This window comes from Megalops cyprinoides, chromosome 4, assembly GCF_013368585.1.
Source record: "Megalops cyprinoides isolate fMegCyp1 chromosome 4, fMegCyp1.pri, whole genome shotgun sequence".
Taxonomy (NCBI): Eukaryota; Metazoa; Chordata; class Actinopteri; order Elopiformes; family Megalopidae; genus Megalops; species Megalops cyprinoides.
In genome coordinates, this window is record NC_050586.1 from 9,912,685 (window position 1) to 9,931,064 (window position 18,380).

At 49.8% G+C, this 18,380-nt stretch overlaps 1 protein-coding gene across 1 annotated transcript in view; it reads right to left on the bottom strand.

Moving 5' to 3' along the window:
• cabin1 (calcineurin binding protein 1) overlaps positions 1-18,380 on the bottom strand; it is a 64,876-nt gene that overhangs the window by 22,282 nt on the left and 24,214 nt on the right. The window contains exons 28-30 of the mRNA XM_036525895.1: positions 14,828-15,007; positions 13,746-14,158; positions 7,989-8,102 (exon numbers count right to left, since the gene is read on the bottom strand). Coding sequence (XP_036381788.1) covers positions 7,989-8,102; positions 13,746-14,158; positions 14,828-15,007 — 707 coding nt within the window. The remainder of the gene's footprint in view (positions 1-7,988; positions 8,103-13,745; positions 14,159-14,827; positions 15,008-18,380) is intronic.

The window sequence follows — 18,380 nt, forward strand, 5'->3', positions numbered from 1 at the left end:
TTTTCTTCTTCTTGTAGTTATCATAATTATACATTTATTTGTAAATGTGTTTATGTATGTAGACAACAAAGTTGCATCTCAATTTTTGTTTTTTTTGCCATCAAAATTAGAAATGTAAATTTTGTGTTTGTTCTTCATTATCACTCACTACACTGTTGTTACTTGTTACATTTTTGCATGCTGAAAAAGCAGTAAAGTGAGAGGGAGAGAGAGAGAGAGAACAAGGGAGAGAGAAAGATTGAGAAAGGGAAGGAGAAAGTGAGAAAGGGAGAGAGAGAGAGAGACGGAAAGAGAGGGAGAGAGGGAGAGAGGGAGAGAGTGGGGGGGGGTGTGAGAAGAAGGGAGTGAGAGCGTGAGAGGAAGACAGTGAGAAAGCTTCCCCCCTGCTCTCTTAGGGCTGCTGTGCATGAATAAAAGATGGGCCAGGGGCAGGAGGCAGGGAGCTGTCCTGGAGCAGCTGGCCCTCCCCTCACAGGGAATCCCCTCCGCCTCTAATTGGGGACGTGAGGGAAGCACCGGCAGGCGCTCGGCCGCCCCGTAGGGCTGTCCCGGGCTCCCAGGCCCACTCCCTGCTAAACTGGGCAGGGATCAGGGACCCTCCTGCAACGACGGGGGCGGTGAGGACAGGGGGGAGGGAAGGGGCCCTCAAAACTCATAACCGAAAGCACTGTTTTCACTACTGTGAGTCTGTGTTATCGCCTGGCTCTGCCAAGCTAAGCAAAAACAAGAAAACAGCATTAACATGCAAATGTCAGCCTGCCACCTTCCTATTCCTAGCACCCATCTGCGCTGGGAGCCAAACGTGTTTTTTTAAAATTTTTTTTATTTAAAGATTAATGCCAAAGCGGTGGGACCCAACACACGTCTGTACAGACAGGGCAAGTGCTCTCACACGCGTGCTGCTTTGACTTGTGGATATGAAGCATTTATTCTGCAGTAAAACATAGATACTGGGGAGCACGGTGTGCTTACTGTCTTCATTAATATCCTGTTTCTTTTCATTCTGGGATTTTGATCAGCAGCCACAGATCCATGGGGGGAAAATACTTCACACAAATAATCAGCACAAATAAATAATTTACACAAGAAGCTCTCATCGCTTATTTGAATAGCCTATTTATTAAGCATAAAGCCTGCTGGATGCGAGGGGAGGGAATGACTCTCTCAGACTCGCTCCCCTTTTGGTATTCTCTTGCAAACTCCTTGCTTAACATGCAACCCTGGATATCTTGGCAGAGGAGGAACTTCAATTATTCATAGCCGAGATATGAATTACACTCGCGCTTCACCTGTGATCAAAGCCACAATAAAGTTCACAGAGTTAAAAAAAATCATTAATCAGACAGAGCGAAACCTGGCAGGTGTGGGAGGTGGAGGGTGAAGGGTTTTCAGAAGCCCGTAAAAGATGCTGGATTCTACTATTGACTGCATGAGCCACATGCTTCCAGCTTTTCTGAACCGGACCGTCTTGGAGACGAGCCAAGTGAAGCCTGGCAGTTTGATTCCCTGGTTCCCACGAACGGTCCCCCCCCAGTCTCCTGACCCCCGTGAATGGCGGTTTGTGAGGGTAATGATCTGTGGACACACTGCACTTTGTTTTCCTCCAATGGCACACATCAGCAAACAAGTTTGGTTCCCTCCACAGAGGCGGTGACTGTCCACTCCGTGCTCTGACCCGTGACGGCTGAAACTGCGTGTCACCTCAAGCCCTAATAAGGACCTACACGGCCGCTGTGTGATGTAACCTGTCAATTTGCCCCGGAGGGGGAACATCTGAACGACAAAGAAACGGGTTCCGCAAAACACAGGAGTTTCCAAGTCTTTTCAGCGCTCGGTTTCTGGGAAAAAAACAATCCGCCGCACTTGAGAAAACACAGGCAGAGTTGACAGACTGCTTTGAAACAAGCCATGGACTCGTGTCAACTCTCCTTGCTTTCTCCAGAGGATTGACAAAAAGACTCCACCTCCCCACCCCCCAAAACACACCCCCCCCCAACCCGTACCTCCTGCTCCCAAGAAGTAGAACTCGCAAAAGCAAAGCCGCGCAGGAATCCTTCCTAGCGTTAATGAACAGCAACATTCTATCAACAAGAAAGGGTGAGAAAAAAAGGGAGGGAAAAAAAGAGAGAGGAAAAACTCACCATCACAAATGAAAGGAACTGCACTCAAAGCCTGTGTTATTATTCCTGTGGAGGATTTCCTGCTGGATGTAAAGCCACCGCCAGCCCTGCCAGCGCCCCCACCCGGACTGAGAACTCCCGCGATTCAGTGCAGTGGGCCGCGCGCAGATGCTGGGTCCAGGAGTGCGGCGGGAGAGAGCCGGAGAGAAGAGGGGCTGAGCGCTCTGCCGGTGGAGGAGGAGGAGGAGGGGGAGGAAGAGGAGGCAGCTCGGACGGATCGGGCAGCAATGCTGGCGTCAGGGGCGAGAGACACAGCGTGCCACTGACAGACGGGCTGACTAGCTCCTCTTTCTCTTTCAAACCCTGCCATGGCACAACAAAACACCCACGCACTCTCTCTATCTCCGCTCTCCCCTGACCCCAGCCAGCTAGGGTTTTTTTTTTTTTTTCTCTCCTCTCTTCTCCCCTCCCCTCTCCCTTGCTCACTGTGTACACAGTCAGCGCCGGCCCCTTTAGGCTGCAGCCAACCAATGGGAGGAGGGCTGGGCTCTTCCCGCCCACCGGCACACACCCACACACAACATACACAAACAGAAGAGTGAGTGAGCGAGATAGAGAGAGAGAGAGAGAGAGAGAGAGAGAGAGAGAGAGAGAGCAAGCGAGAGAAGAGAGAGAGAGAGAGAGAGCAAGCGAGAGGAGAGAGAGAGAGAGAGCAAGCAAGAGAGAAAGAGAGAGCAAGCGAGAGAGCCGCTCACCATCTGACTCTGCCAAAGCAAGCACAGATACACTGCCTTGCTGAGATGGAAAGGGGGGGGGGAGCTACAACGCATGCTGTAGAGGCAGAGGCAAAGACATAGAGAGGGAGAGAGTTTGTGTATGTCTGCACGCATCTGCGGGAGCGAGAAAGGAACCGCGAGCTCTCTCTGCAACAGGAGTGCACCGTGTGCTCGGAGAACCCACACCCCCGCCAGACTGCAACACACACCGCCAGCCTCCGCTCCCCCTCCTCCTCATCTCTCTGCCGGGCTGCCCCTCTCACTGCACACGCTCGCTTGCACACACACCTTCGCTTTTCCTGTTTCCTGTTGCTTGTGTCATAACAAAGGAGAGTACCGAAAAAAAAAATGTGCTGACTTCGACTTACCCACTTGAGCGGTCGAGAGACAGGCCTGGCGGAGCCGGAGCCGTACGCCCAGCGGGGCCCGGAGAGACCCAGATGAAAAAACGAGATCCATCTGCCCCCCTAACACTCCTCCTCCCCTGCACATACCAACTAGTTCTCCCAGTCTCAACTCCACCTACGTAACACACAACCGTGCTTCCAGAGGGCTGCAAAGCTGGCCTCGCACCAGCCCTCTCTCTCTCTCTCTCTCTCTGTGTCAAACACGCACACGCACACACATGCGCGTGTGCACAGCATGAAGCCAAAAGGCTGGCACACCCTACGGTACAGATCACGTTATGAGCGACAACAGGTACAGAGACAGAAATGTGGTGCGGCAAGCTACTGAGTGCTGTGCTGTTCAGCTCCCTGCTACTAGAACATTACTGAAAATGACAACTTTTTTTTTACTCCCTTTCATGAGGGGAAAAAAAGGAAAAAAAAAAAAAATCAATCGATATGTAATGTTTTGAGATAGTGGCCCAGAGTGTCTGATTCTAAGTTTATGGTTTGAAGAGAACTCTCATACTTCCCCATTGATTTCCAATAGAGCTCCTCTGATAGAGGCCACAGTGCTACTGGCAGAGAGAGAGAGGGGGGGGGGGATACACAAACACCTAGATATGGCTGTCCCACCGTTACATAACCTCCTGCCAAGATCGATGAACCACAACGCTGATAAGACCGATGCAAGGACTGGGGCCTCGCTGTGATGTCACTGGAGTGAGTCAGGCCTGAGCGGCGTGCGGTCTGTGCTCCCTCTGACTCCGGCTGCCTGTGGCTTAAGGTGTGCATGCAAGCGTCTGCAGGGGGACAGAGGGAGGGGCTTCGGCTGCTCAGGTCTGCGGCCAAAGCTGGAGGGGGGTGGTAGCATAGCAGGGCGGCAGTATAACATAGTGTTAAGGAGAAAGGCTGGTAACCGAAACGTTGCGTGTTCGATTCCCCGCTGGGGCACTGCTGTTGTACCCTTGGGCAAGGTATTTAACCCACAGTTGCCTCAGTAAATATCCATTGTATAAAGATAATATATATATAAAAAAAAAAAAAACTAACCTATGTAAGTTGCTCTGGAAAAGAGCATCTGCTAAATGCCAGTAATGTAATGTAAATGTGATTTAATAGGGGGGCACTCAGAGCACTGATACCGGGCATTGCAGCTTGTTGACGACTCCGCCCGCAAAGGAATAAACCAACTGGTCAACCAATTGTGTCATTTCTGATGAGCAGTGCTGTCCTTGGCCGCAGCGTGGGAGTGTTTAAACCCTCGTCCTTAGGAAAATGAAATCAAATGAAATCCTGTAAGAAGAGAACGGAAGGGGGAGAAGAGCCTTAAATCTCCCCGGCCTTGGGTTGTAGGACCGCAGGCAGATGGTGCTGATCCTCCTGCTGCTGTAAGGCTGGGAGCCATGGAATCAGATGGCTGCGCTTCACAGCAACCTCCGATGCCCGCACCCTTTCCCGAGGACGCAGCGCAGTCACGAGCCCGGCCCGCGACTGCTTAGCAACACGCCGGAGCTGCCTGATGTGTGAGATTACACACCGACGCCGAGAGGCTGGGAACGGCGATCCGCGCATCCGTGCCGGAGACCGGTTTTCGTGCCGCCTCCGGAGCCTGAAGCCATGCCCGTCACCTGGGCCGCTCCAATCCGCAACTCCGGAGGAGAAGGCAATCTCGCAATCCGCCCAAGACAGAGGGGGGGGGGGGATGGTGGGGAGGGGGGCTTAAGCAACACAAGATGAGAAACCCTTTAATCAAACCAGGACGCAATCCCCTCAGGGTTAGCTTTTTCCACAGCGCAAGTTCTCCACAAATCAGCACTGTTGAATTTTCAAACGCGAATGCATCTGTGAAGCATTTATGCAACATATACTGTAGCCATGCAAAACAACATTTCTAAGTGAACAAAAACCCACTGCACTGTTGCAAATAATTCATTTCAATTCCTGGGGAGGCAATTTTCAAAATCTCAAACAGCAAAAAGCGCTGCTTGTCGGGTAGGATCTTAATTGCAAGTCAACGCCGGAGGCGTGGAGCAAACCCCCCCCCCCCCCCAACATATTACGGTTCCGCTCGAGACAACGGCAGAGTGCATCTACTTCTCAGTTTTCTTTTGAGCGTTGCAGGACAGTTTGTGCGGCGAGTGGGCGGGTGCACATGCATGCAGGTGCGTGCAGGGAGAACAGTGCAGAGGAGCACGCCATCGCCCCCCCACCCCCCCACCCCCCCCCCACCCCCCACCCCCCCCTCGCAGGATCAGGCCGAATCGGCCCGCCGCAACCCGAGGGAGCAGTGTAAAAAACAACAGCCGTGATGAGCTCCTCGTCAGCTCCAGAGGTTACAACAGCAAAGCCCTGGACGCTTTTCAGAATAACCTGTGGATTATTCCCAATCAGTGCACACACTGCTTACAGATCGAATTACAGTTTACACAGTACAACTCCTGTTCTTAGAGGAAGAGGAGGAAAAAACTCCTTCTATATACATACGCAGAGACTCAAATATACAAAATCTGCTTTAAAAAGGGTTCCATTTATAATCAAACACAGCTTTCATGTCAGATAAGAACTTTCGCTTTCTCAAAGCGAGCGGGAACGCAGATTGTGCTGATACTGACAGTGATAGGTACATTTTGAGGAACTAAGGGTTCAGATACCATGCTCTGCAGTTGCCACCACTTCCGTGACAGTGCCGCATGCTTCCCCACTCCCACCTGCCAGCTCCATTGCACACACAGACCTGTGATGCAGCTACTTCCATTTGGGGTTGAGGGAGAGAGGCTGCACATTCATCAATGTCTCCATCAAGGCAGCACACTAAGCTTCTATTCATCTCAGCAGCTGTGCCACGCCTTCAAGTGCTTACCGATGGAACCGCAAAGTAAACCCAACACACAATTCCATGAGGAAAGAAGCGAAACGCACTTATGGCCAAGCAAACAGGTGTCTGGTCTTCTGTAGGGAGACAGAGGCTCTAAACCAGAATACAGAAAGTGCTGATAATTTTGGGCCCTCTTTGGAAAGGGTGTGAAACACAAATTTAGTGATTACAGGCTACGTGAAATAAATTAGTGATGATGGCGCAAATAAATAATATATTGACTTGATATTGGAACATGTCAGGGAACCAGGATGTGGGTCAGCCTTCATGGGCCCAGCCTGGCCCAGTACAAATACCCCAGCCAATCCAAGGAGAAAAGTAGGGCAGGGTGACCTATATAATGTAGAGTGAGTGGGCTGGAACAGAGAGATTCAGATGACACCCCTGTAGAGGAGGGCTCTGAGGAGGAGTCTCTTGCGGTGTCTGATGCGGCCTGGACCCGTTTCCCTCCCCCGCCATAAGCAGTTGCTGTTTCACGCTTGAGCACCGCGCCCCAATGCGCGCTCTCTCCCTCTGACTCGCTAACCACAGCACTCGGGTCCGGTGATGCTGAGAGAGCGGGTCAGAGCCCTAACAGTTTTTCATCAAACCGAAACACAAAACCCGCGCCGGCCCGAGGTTTCTCTAGATCGCTCCGTGGAGAAACGCCTCGTTCCTTTTGGTGCCGGGCGACAGTTGGGCTCTGCAGGCAGGCCAGAGCACAGGTCGGTGTGGTTCCAAAGGGGAAGGATGCCCAGTTCCCAGCGGGAGCGGCGTCCCTCCCGCCCAGAAAGCCTGCGACGGGCCCCCGCTCGCTGTGGCTACAGCCTGTTCCCACTGGTCTTCTGGAAAGGGGTCAGAACACAGCACCTTCCGCCCACGCAGCGGCAAACAGCTCCATCGCGTAACGCTAGCGCGGTATACCACTGTGCCGGCAAGACCTACGAGAAAACTACCACGCGGCACTGCAATTTAGGAGCAGGGAAGCTAACGGCAACCTCCACTTTGACTTCATCCCGGTGAATCTGAAAATGCTCATATAACCGTATCCATTAAGCAGTGGGCAGCAATTTCACCATCCATCCATTAGGGCCAGGCAGTGCCCCATTGAGAACACACGCTGTTATCCAGCCCTCCAACCACAGACCTCACAAAAAACAAAAACCCATCCAAATACATACCTCCAGCCAGCGTGAGGTCTTTCTAAAGCGAACCGCGACCAGACCACCGTAACTGCTGAGCACCCACAAAAAAACACAACAGGGGAAAAATGTTCCTCCCCACCCCAGACCCCTTCAATTCCTGGCAATAATCAAAAGGAATGCACACGGAAATGAGAAATGTAGCCTGTGAGGAGTGACTAATCAAAGCAGCCTGTGAGGTCTGGGGAGGCGCGTGGTCCACATTAGCAAAAGCCATTTCCTCCATTTTACTCTTTCGGAGTCGGGATGACGTCTTCGTTCTCAGACTGTGGCACCGACACAATGCATTAATTATCAAGACTCTCAACCATTCTTCTGTCAAAGGGCTCATCTAATCGGATGGAAGCCTGAGAGCACGGAGCCATGGAAATGAACTGGAAACGGGTAAACTTTTGTGTGGTGTGCAAAAGGATTCCCCAGCACAATGCCTCTTAAAATCTCCCAAAAAATTCACTCTAGTTTTGACATCTGAAATGATCCTTGCATAAAGTGGATGTGAAACTTGTGCAGGACCAAAGAGGACAGGATATAAATACTATACTGAGGGCAAAAGATGCAAGAAACAAGGTGGGGCTCATAAGGAGCCTACAAACTCATTGGATCTCTCTCATTGGTTCTGTTCACCCTTAGTCAACTGTGCAACTTACATTGAACAGATTAGTCTTGTTCCTCTCGCAGAAAAGTCCTTGTGCTGGCATGTGCTTCAGCTGTTGCCATGGGACACTGCTTCCTAGCAACACATCTCGGGCCCACTGCAGGTTCTGTGGAAACACAAAATATAATCAGAAAGAATTGTGGGTAAGAGAGCAGGGGGAAACTGCTCCTTGCTGGGAGAACCAGATCTGGGGGATGGATGGACACACGCAGACCGGCAAAGAAACAGGAGGAGGAAGACAGTAGTGAGAAGCAATGGCTTGGTTACACATGCAATCCATTTTCATCTTACAGTTTAAATATAATGCAAGAGCAGCATTATCTAGAGTATATCCCTCAGTTATTTCCATTCCATTGTATGAATACATGATTAAAGTGATGAAACTACTGTCAATTCAAATGGTACAATTCAATACCACATCCGGACCAAATCTGTTGACATGCGACCAGTTAAAGACAAGTAGACAAACATTACATGACAACAGCAGCAGCTTAATAGCACATAGGTTTAGTGTTAATCTCTGCCCACACTTCTCTGGATTCGCAAATACACCCGAACACAAGACCTTTCCCCCCTTAAGGCATCGTCATTACCTGGATTAAATGCGACAATAACACAGGATTATATTTCCTGTGTGTAACAGTGGGGGTGGGGGTGCACTTTACATACATAGCAGCACATTATATGCATAACAGCAGCAATGGCTCTATGTTAACTCCACATTAACTCTGGTGATGTTCATGTGAACGCATACGCATTAGGGTCGAGGCCAGGGAGCGTGACACATTTCCCGGCACGCACCGCTCCTGACGAGTCATCAGCTCCAGGGGCCCAGAGCCCCTGTCATGCGATCCCTGCCATGCACTGATCCACTGGGCTGGAAGTGTGGACAGCGTCGAACAGGGGCACCTCACATCCCGCACCCATGTGCGGTGACCGGCGGGCGGAATCAGCTCCATTTACCCAGCGAAAGCTTTGATCTGTGACTCATTTTATTAAGAATCAGCTTGTGTTGTTGTTTTTTTTTTTTTTTTTTTGCATCAATTCTCTCTCAGACTACAGTCTGTTAACTGTGAAGTTAACAGACTGTCACTGTACTATTGTACTATTGTACACTGTACTATTGTACACTGTCATGGCTGTTGGCTATAAACACGAGGCTTTCACATGGGTGGTGTGAATCTTAACCGTTAAAATGCGCTCGAGGGTAAGGCAGAGTAGGTCAGTGGACACAATGTAGGGAATAATGCGGAATAATGCTGAGGGGGCTTCCCAAGATGCACAGAAAATCAAAGATACCAAAAAAAAAAAACACATGCTGTGCGCACACACACCTCATCTGATCCAAGGGTTATACCCTCCTTCACAAGCAAGAAGCAGAAGCAGCAGGTCTTGACTGCACTGTGGAATCATTAGCTGAGGATAGGCTTGTGTACTGCATGTCACCGTCTCACCATGGCTATCAGGTGGCATGAGGACACTGGCCCTCCTGGCTTGGATATTAATGACTAAATGTCATTCCGACTGATCTAATCAAATGTTGTGTGTGTGCTGCATTCTGCTACGCCGTGAATTATGTGTCTAGCGCAGCCTCTCAACCTTGCAAAAGAGGATCCTCTCGACTGAGCCGCTGTTTGAGCTCACGGACTGCATGCTGTGACGACACACTGTTACAGTGAAAGGGAGGGTCTCTTACAACGGGGAGACCGCTGGCCTAGCCCTCGTACCTGTTCCATCACTGTCACCTTGGCACCAGCGCTCAGGTATGTTTAACGGTCGACACAGAATACTGTGGCAGCAGGCAGACGTTACCACAGGCAGATGTTACTGCAAGCAGCAGGGTGTAACTGCGAACACTGGGCTGTTACCACTAACAGAAGGGCGCCACCGCTAACAGAAGGGCGCTACAGCAAATAGAAAGGCATTACTGCTAACAGAAAGGCGTTACTGTGAGCAGAGGGGAGGCATGGAGAAGCCGTAGTGTTCCCTTTCCTCAGGCTGCTTCCCAGAGCCCCGTCCCTGTCCTGTACACACAGCTCGGAGGGCTGATGACATTTGAAAAGAACACAGCGGCTCCCTAGACTGTCCCCCAGGTCCTCCTCCTCCTCCTCTGTCTTCGTCTCCACACGCCTGGGTTCAACACACTTGCAGAGTGTGGGGTGCGGTTGCCATAGTGATGGGGGAAAGGTTATCTCCGGCTTGTTTCCGCCCTCTCCGCTCCCTTTTGCGCGACTCCTTTTCAACGCATCGGGGCCGACGAACGAAGTTAGCGCCGGCAGCACCGCAGCGCAGACACTCCCCTGTGCCGGATCACCTGTCCAGCGTTGGCAGGTAGGGACGAGGCCTGGTGCACCGCGCTCCGACCTGCAGAGCGTGACCCTCGATTGTGCGCTGGTGTGGGAAACACCCTGGGCCGAAGCAGTGCTTGTAGGGGGTTTCATCGAGAAGAACCCCCGAGGCGGAGCGTGGGATCCCTGTGGCTTATTGTGCTCTGATGTGCGACATCTGCACAGTGGTCTTGATGCACCTTCTGCAGCGTTGCAAGCCAATGCTGTGGGAAAGTTACACTGCTACACAAAATGTGGCCACAACAACAGCCTTCCTCTGCCTGATCATCAGAGAACTGCGGGGATTTTTTTTAATTCTTGTGTGTATCTGCTGATTAAAGCGACCTACTAGAGGGAGGAAGCTGCCAAATATGGCAGGTAGCGTAACTGTATTTCATTTCTACACCCACTCCTTGATATAGATTTAACCATGCAACATCACCCTGATTTCAAGATTTAGAGAGTTTAGATTTTAGATTTTCTAGGTAATTAAATAAAACAGCAGCTGGTTACCATTGCTTTACCAATTCACATTCACATTCACAATCAACAATATTTTGTAACTTTGGCATCATTTTAGTTAAGACTTCATATCAACAATGTGCAGCATTGATTGCACTACTGCATGGTAGATAATGAGATGATTTACTGCCTGAATTAGGCTCATTTCTGCTGCCAGAGGTTTACCCTTCAAAGAATTAGATTTATGGTTTACATTTTTTAGTTATTTGTTCCTTGTTTTAGGAGTATAAATGTGATTATCATTGGTATACCAAATACACTGTGATTCTAACCAATCCATTTACAATTTAAAACTGAAATGAAAATGGCGTGTGATTGTGCAGGAAGAACTAATCTCATCCATTTTTGGTAACAATAAAGTAACCATTATAAAAAACTAAGATCTAACAGACTCAGCATATCAGAGGACACCACAGTAATCTACTGTATATGGCACTGTACAGGGGTTGTGAGGCCAAAGCCACCATAAGTAATCTTTCACATAAAACTTGGTATCTCAAACAGACATGAATATAGCTGACAGTTTGCAAGCAACGGACTACGAGGGTTTTCCGTGGGACCCACAAGCAAGAATGTTCCAGAAAGGGAAGCAAGACAAACAAGGAGATCAAGACAAACCACAGCTCTCATTTTAAGAAAAATAATGGGTTCTAAATATTTACTGTGACTTATCTCATTGGGCAAGGCCGGAATGGGCCTGCATTCTTATTTTAGGCCATTCAGTATCACGGGTGTGTTGAAAATCCAAATATCATGCTGAAGAAAATTCTCCTCCATGAAATATAGGTGACCAGCATAAACACACTCCAACAACTGCCTAATGTATACTACATGTAGTTATTCTCCACATTCTTTGTGACCTATATTTGAAGAACACTGCATATAACATCATGGAAAAACTGGAAGACATGGTGCTGCTGTGGCATATGTGAAAAGTTTGTGTCCGAGGCAATCGCTGCACCGGCGAGCACCGCTCTCGGGCTTCCGAGGGGTTCCGACACGCCCACAGAGGTGCCACATTAGCATCTCGTTGTGTTGCTTAGTCACAGAAGGTAATTGATACCGTAATAAGCTCGCGAGGGAATGAAAGCAATTTCCCTCCACGAGGCTATTCTCAGAGGAACAACAAAGCTGGAGACGGAGAGGAGGAGAGAGAGGGGCTTTCCCTGCGCGATCTGTCAGTGTTAAATATTTCAAACAAAAGAATGACTCGTTCCATCACACAATGGGCCCATGTGCAAACAGCAGCTCCTGCAAGCGAAGGCTTTCTGACAGCTAGCCCCAGCACTGAGAACCTCTATGCAGGCAAAGCACAGGCAAGGCACAGGCTAAGCCTATGGCCACCTGAGGGCAGCGGTTCTTTATCACACTAGGGTCACCAGCAGCCCCATTGAAAGAGAAAACCCATTACTTCCATGGCCCCCATGAAGACCCACTGACAATCCAGGCTTAATGCAAACGACCACTCTGGATACAAAACCCTCACGAATGGCTGCGTTAGCACTGTGTTTGTCTGTAAGCGCTCATGGGATTCCCTGTGAACAGCTGCCCTCGTGGAGGGAGAGAGACACCTTCAGCGTTTGGGCAGGATGCAGCTCCGAAACCCGAAATGCTGAAGGTGTCTCCGGGGCTCAGAAAGCATTGCTCTTCATGTGACAGTGGATTTGTATTCACTTTCAGAGCTACACCTGAACACTCCTCTGCAGAGCAGAGCAAAACAGCAGTAGGCTCTGTACTAGAAAAACATGGCTCTCATCACTTATTAACCAAGAGCCCAGGGGGCATGAACAGCAACAATAGTACCACTGTGTTGAGAGTCCCAGCTGGCATAACCTTGCAATTTCGTACAAGAGTCTAATCAGCCAACATAAAAACGCACCTTGTTCTTTGCTCAAACTAATGCCAGCCCATTTACTTAAGCTGTCATTTAACTTGTGCAGGTCTTGTGTGTGTACAGCGGTAATAGGAAATAATTAGACGCAAGCATGACATAAATCAAATTAAGGCGATTTTAGAAAGCGCTTACCCCTCCAAATCATCGCGTTCTGCCCACAGGTGCGGGTGTGTATCGAATTCCTGAGTTGAGCGCTGACAAGTTGGCAGCGCTGGCCTGTACTTTGGCCGTATCAGAAGTGATATCAGAGGTGGTATCAGAAGGCCTGGGTGAATAAATTCACAGGAGCCGCGCTTAGGAGGAAACTGATCCGCACGCGAAAACGCCACCGACACAGCAGGAGCTCGTTCTGCAGCTCACTCCCCGCTCAGGCCTGCGTGTCGGGGCCCACGTGACGGGCGAGGGGGCGCCGCGCTCCGCTCCGCGCGCCTCTACACGGGAGGTGCTGACTCCGGGGGACGGAGCTGCCGAGTCTCCCAGCGGCGGGCGGGCGGGCCCTGGCTGATGGAGCGGCGTGTGCGGGCGGACGCGCGGACGCCCACGCACATCCACCGAGCCCGGCGGAGCTGTGCTTGCTCGACAGCTCGATGCGCTGCTTCAGCGCTGTGCAGCAGCACAAAATCCCGCGCTCCCGCGGAGGAATCCTCAAACGAGTGACGCAACCGCATCCAGCACAGGGGCACCTGTGGCCCAAGTGACATATTCGCAGGGAAGCCGTACTCCTAATGTTTAGGTAAAGATGTTGGTATAACTATTTAGGGCGGCAGTGTAGCATAGTGGTTAAGGAGCAGGACTCGTAACCGAAAGGTTGCCGGTTCGATCCCTGGGCTGCTGTACCCTTGGGCAAGGTTGCTTCAGTAAATATCCAGCTGTATAAATGGATAACATTGTAAAGAACTGTAACCTATGTAAGTCGCTTTGGATAAAAGCGTCTGCCAAATGAATAAATATAAATATATAAATATAAACTATTTACTGTCATAGACAGTAATAACACAAGACTGACCTGGTGTGTCTTGCCGTTGGCGTAGAGGAAAGCCAGGCGGTAGAGGCTCTTGTAGTGTTGCGGGAAGCGGCTGAGGCAGAGGAAGAGGGCGCGGACGCACATGTCCACCAGCACACGCCGCTGCTCCGGGCGATCAGCCGGCAGGCACTTGGGAACATCCGCCACCTCCGCCGCTGGCTCTGGCTTCTTCTTGCCCTCGCCGGCTGGGGTCTGGGGGGCGGCCGGAGGGGCTGGACCTGCTTTGGTCGGGGTGGTGGGGACGGCCGGCGGCTGAGCGCCTGGGTCGGCGGGCGGCTTTGGGGTGGGAGTTTCAGCCAGCGCCATTGAAAGTGTGTCTAGGACAGCCTGGATGCACTTCTCCTCCTGTAAGGTAAGATTGCTGCCATCCTCACCACTTTTCTCTTCCACAGTGCCTGGGGAAAAAGCACGGTCCCACAGTGAGGGCACAACATGCAACAAACCCTATTCAGGCACTGAAAAAAACTGTAGATCAAAAACAGAATCCAGGGAAAGCGCTTTGTTGTTGGGACTAAAACTAACCAGAAGCCTTGATATATATGTGAAGAGACAGACGTGCCGTCCTTTGTTATGACAAAACACTCTATTATGCAGGACTGATAAGACATGGTGAATTTGTGGCTTCTTTTACCCCATTCCTAGCAATTATGAACTATTAAATCAATGAATAGAGCAGGACTTGGTAAAGTGCATACTTCCACCACCCATTACATGCATCAATGCTAAGAATGAATCTAAAAATGACCCTGTTAACAGACAGACAGACAGACAGACCGAGACACTCACTCCACCTACTGGTGGCAGAGATTGACCAACAATTACTTTGACAGAAGGCAGTCCTCTACTCGGTATGAACAGCCACATTTTTAATGTAATTATCTACTGTGAGACTTGTTTGCAAAAGGCTTAAGTTACTTATATCAGTTGCAGCTCCAATTCAAGTATAGTTTTCAAGCCCAGGCACCCTTTTGAACGTAGGTTAATACAATCTACAAGTAAGTAATTACAAACTTTAGAAAGAAAGAAGAAAGAAGAAAGAAAGAAAGAAAGACAGACAATTGTACCTGGATCATCCACTCTTGGCTGCCCCTCCTTCATGGGAGTGGTATTCTCTGAAGAGGATGCACTGCCCTTCCCAGAATGCACCTTCTGGCTGCTGTCTTGGGAGCTGGCGGCATCGGTGAAGGGGTCCTGGGTGGAGTTGGAGTCAGACAGCATCACCACCTCGCTGTCCTGGCTGCGCTCTGATAGGGCAGAGACACACACAGACGCACATCACGAGGTCGGCCCTGGGCCATGAGCGCCAGTTGGGGCCGGGGACGCTGGGAATGCTGGCGTAAAAAGGCCGGGCCATCGGGATCCAGCTCGTTTACACCGTTTCTGAAAATTCGCCAAATTGAATCACTGAAAAATTACAAGACACCGAAGGCATTGAGGTTTTGATTGAGAGTAGCATCGACAGGACAGTGTAAGACCACCTGAAAACCTGCGACAGCCACTTAACAGAGAGGTGTGAAGATGAAGCACCATTTGGAGGTGTGGCAAACCGAGAGAAGAGAGCATCACACTGCCAGTAACAAATCTACTGGCACATAGATAAGCAACGTAAGTGGAGGGGTATGATTGGTTCAGTCGCATTTTGGGAATGTCAGACTTTAGTGAGGAGAGGCGGGGGGCGCGGGAGGCGCGGGGGGCGAGGCGGGGGCGGGGGCGGGGGTTGGGGGGGCATCAACTGCAGTCCTCTGTGGGTACAAAGACACTATCCAGCCCCTGGTGTTGATGGTGGAACCCCGCATAAGCAGTGCTTAGAAGCAGAGCTGGGATGCCACAAAGCAGCCTATGCGGGCAAGAAGTCAACCTGTTGAGCTTTAATGAGGGAGTTCAAAACAGATCTGTTGGCTGTGAGTCTCTTCCCACTGAGAAAGGTCCGCAGCAAAGGGCAGGGTGATTTGTGCGCCCGCTAATGCAGGAGGCCACCGCTAAAACCGCACACCATGTCCACACCACCTAGTGAAGAAGTGGGTGCCAACTTTCCTCGCCATGGGTAGAGCACTGCAAGTCTCAAAACGCAGCATCAGCAAGAACCAGCAGCCTTCTTGCAGACAATAGCAAAATCAGGAGAGGGTGGGGGGAGAGAGAGAGCAGGTTCTGTTGTTTTTAATGGGAACACAGGGGAATTTTCTTAAATCTAATTAGTGAAATGCTGGCACATTCCTTTTTACCAAGAATGTTGCTGCAAGATGGATGGCCCGTTTCAGAAAGGGGCACGTATTCGCCCATGCGGAGGAACGCTGCCGCTGCACTGTAGAAAGGACAAACCATATTTTTGGAACAGCGATGAAAATCCCACCGCTACATAAAGAGCGCTGCTTTCTGGCACTCCGCAGTCGTGACATATTTTCAGAATTAGACAAGCAGGTAAACAGACATGACTGATTGTGGCTGCGGTCTCTGTAATGTAGGGCTGCTTCTTCTGGCACAAAGCTGCACAGTTCTTCAGGTCGACTCCACTATGTACACCTGGCCTACAGGAGCCTATACTGGCTGGCTATATACACCTGGCCTTTACAAGTTTAGAAGCCGATACTGGCTAAATACAGCTGTTCCCTACAGTGTAAGAGCCTATACTGGCTATATAGATATAGCCTTTACAGTTTAGAAGCCTACACTGGCTATATACAGCTGGTCTCTACTGTTTAGAAGACTACACTGGCTAAATACATCTGGCCTTCACAGTTCAGGAACCTAGACTGGCTGTACAAACAGCACTGCCCTTTGTGAAACAAGTGTGCATAATTACTGCCATTCATCTGTAGCTGTTTTTGTGTGTTCCATGTGAGATTTACCAAAAATTACAACAATAGCGTGAGACTGCAAGTTATTACTGGGGCGTGCTTCTCCAAGCTCCACTTACAAACAGGAATTTAGCCAGAAATTATCTGCAGATCATCTGAATATTCTAACTCTGTTTTAAGAGATGTAGCCTGGATGTTAAAACCCTTCCACCCAAAAGAAAACTACAGACAACAGCTTATGAAAAATTCTGTTCAAGCCAAATCAATATACTCCTATCATGCTTAAATGAAGTGACTGGGTGTCTTGGCTGCCTGAGGGCCTGAAGAAAGGTGGGAGAGGGTGCGTTTGAACACCAGGAAGGTCAGAGAGACAGAGAGCAGTTTGTCCTTTGTACTGGCGAGGCCGGGGAAGAGCGGGTCATGGGGACAGTACCGTTCGTGGATGCCGGCCGCACTGGGGAGCTGGGCAGGGAGTAATCATGGTCAAATGCAGGGAGGGCTGTGGAGGATACCGGGAGGTCACTTTAGCACACACTCAATGGGCCTCCCACCCCCCAAGTCCTGTCTAATTGAGGTGACGATGTACCCCCCCAAACAATACACAGATTAAGATACATACAATGCACAGGGTTTGAGTGATTTTTGAATGCTTTGGAATAATAGAAAAAGAATAGTTACCCTCTGGAGTGATGGCACCATGAAACAAAATAGTGTTTGCCAACGTGCCCCACTGTTTCAGTACTGCTCTCTTCTTCCCCGTACCATGGGAGAAGACACTCTATCATTACCAAGTGTTTCAGTGATCCCCCCTCCGGCAAAGGGGAGGATTCAGCTCCCGAAGGCAATCCTGCTGACACAGCAATCAGCGGCGGCCCGCCATCTCAGGGAATCCCGACTGGGAGGAGACCAGGATAAGGGCACTCCAGGATGGCACTGTGGTGGGTATTCCCTGCACCCACCTCCCACTTTAAAAACTTTTTTGTGTCAAGTGAACTTTCAGGATGACCGGTACAGCAAATAAGAGGGAGACAGAATCAGATCTTTTTTTGCCTTTTTTCTTCTTCTTGAAACGTTTAAGTGTACATTAAGCCCCCCCCTCCCCAAAAAAAAAACCCACCACCAGCCACACTGTAAATTCACAGACACACGGCAGAGGACGGAGTGGGTTGTGGGGGGAGGGGGGACGAGGGACACTGGACTTCATCCCATGGGACCCACATGCATACAAAAATGATAAAGCAGGTTGTGTCAGAAGCAAGCAGGCAGAGAGGTAGCAGGCAGGTAGGTAGGTAGGCAGGAAGGAATCTGGAAAGGCTGACAGAGAAACTGGCAACATGGGCAATATGGCTGCAGTATTAAGACATACAAGCTCTACAGGACAATAGGGGGAAAAATGTGAAACAAAAACAAACTAAAAAAAAAAAAAGGTAAATTTAGAGACTGGCAGCTTTTTACAATTATTCTCCCTCAGTGGGTCTAATATAATGTTAATAGACCATAAGATGGTCTCACATATTCAGCAGGCCTGAATTCTGAACAGGGTTCAGTGTTTCCCGTGTGTAACATCATATCCAGACCCTTTTTTAAGCTGCATTTTTTCCAGGGTGGCATCAGACATTCTCTGCCAAATTACATTTTTTTTTTTTTCAGATACAGATATCTCACTATCATCTAAGGTAGTATTTGTTCCCTCAACATGTTACATGTTCTGCTTAGTGCGATTTGAAATTCAAGACCTTCATATTCAAAACACTGAATTTCAAATGTGGACAAATTTGACCTTTGTGTTAACAGCTGTGACACAAGTCCAGGCGAGCAGCAT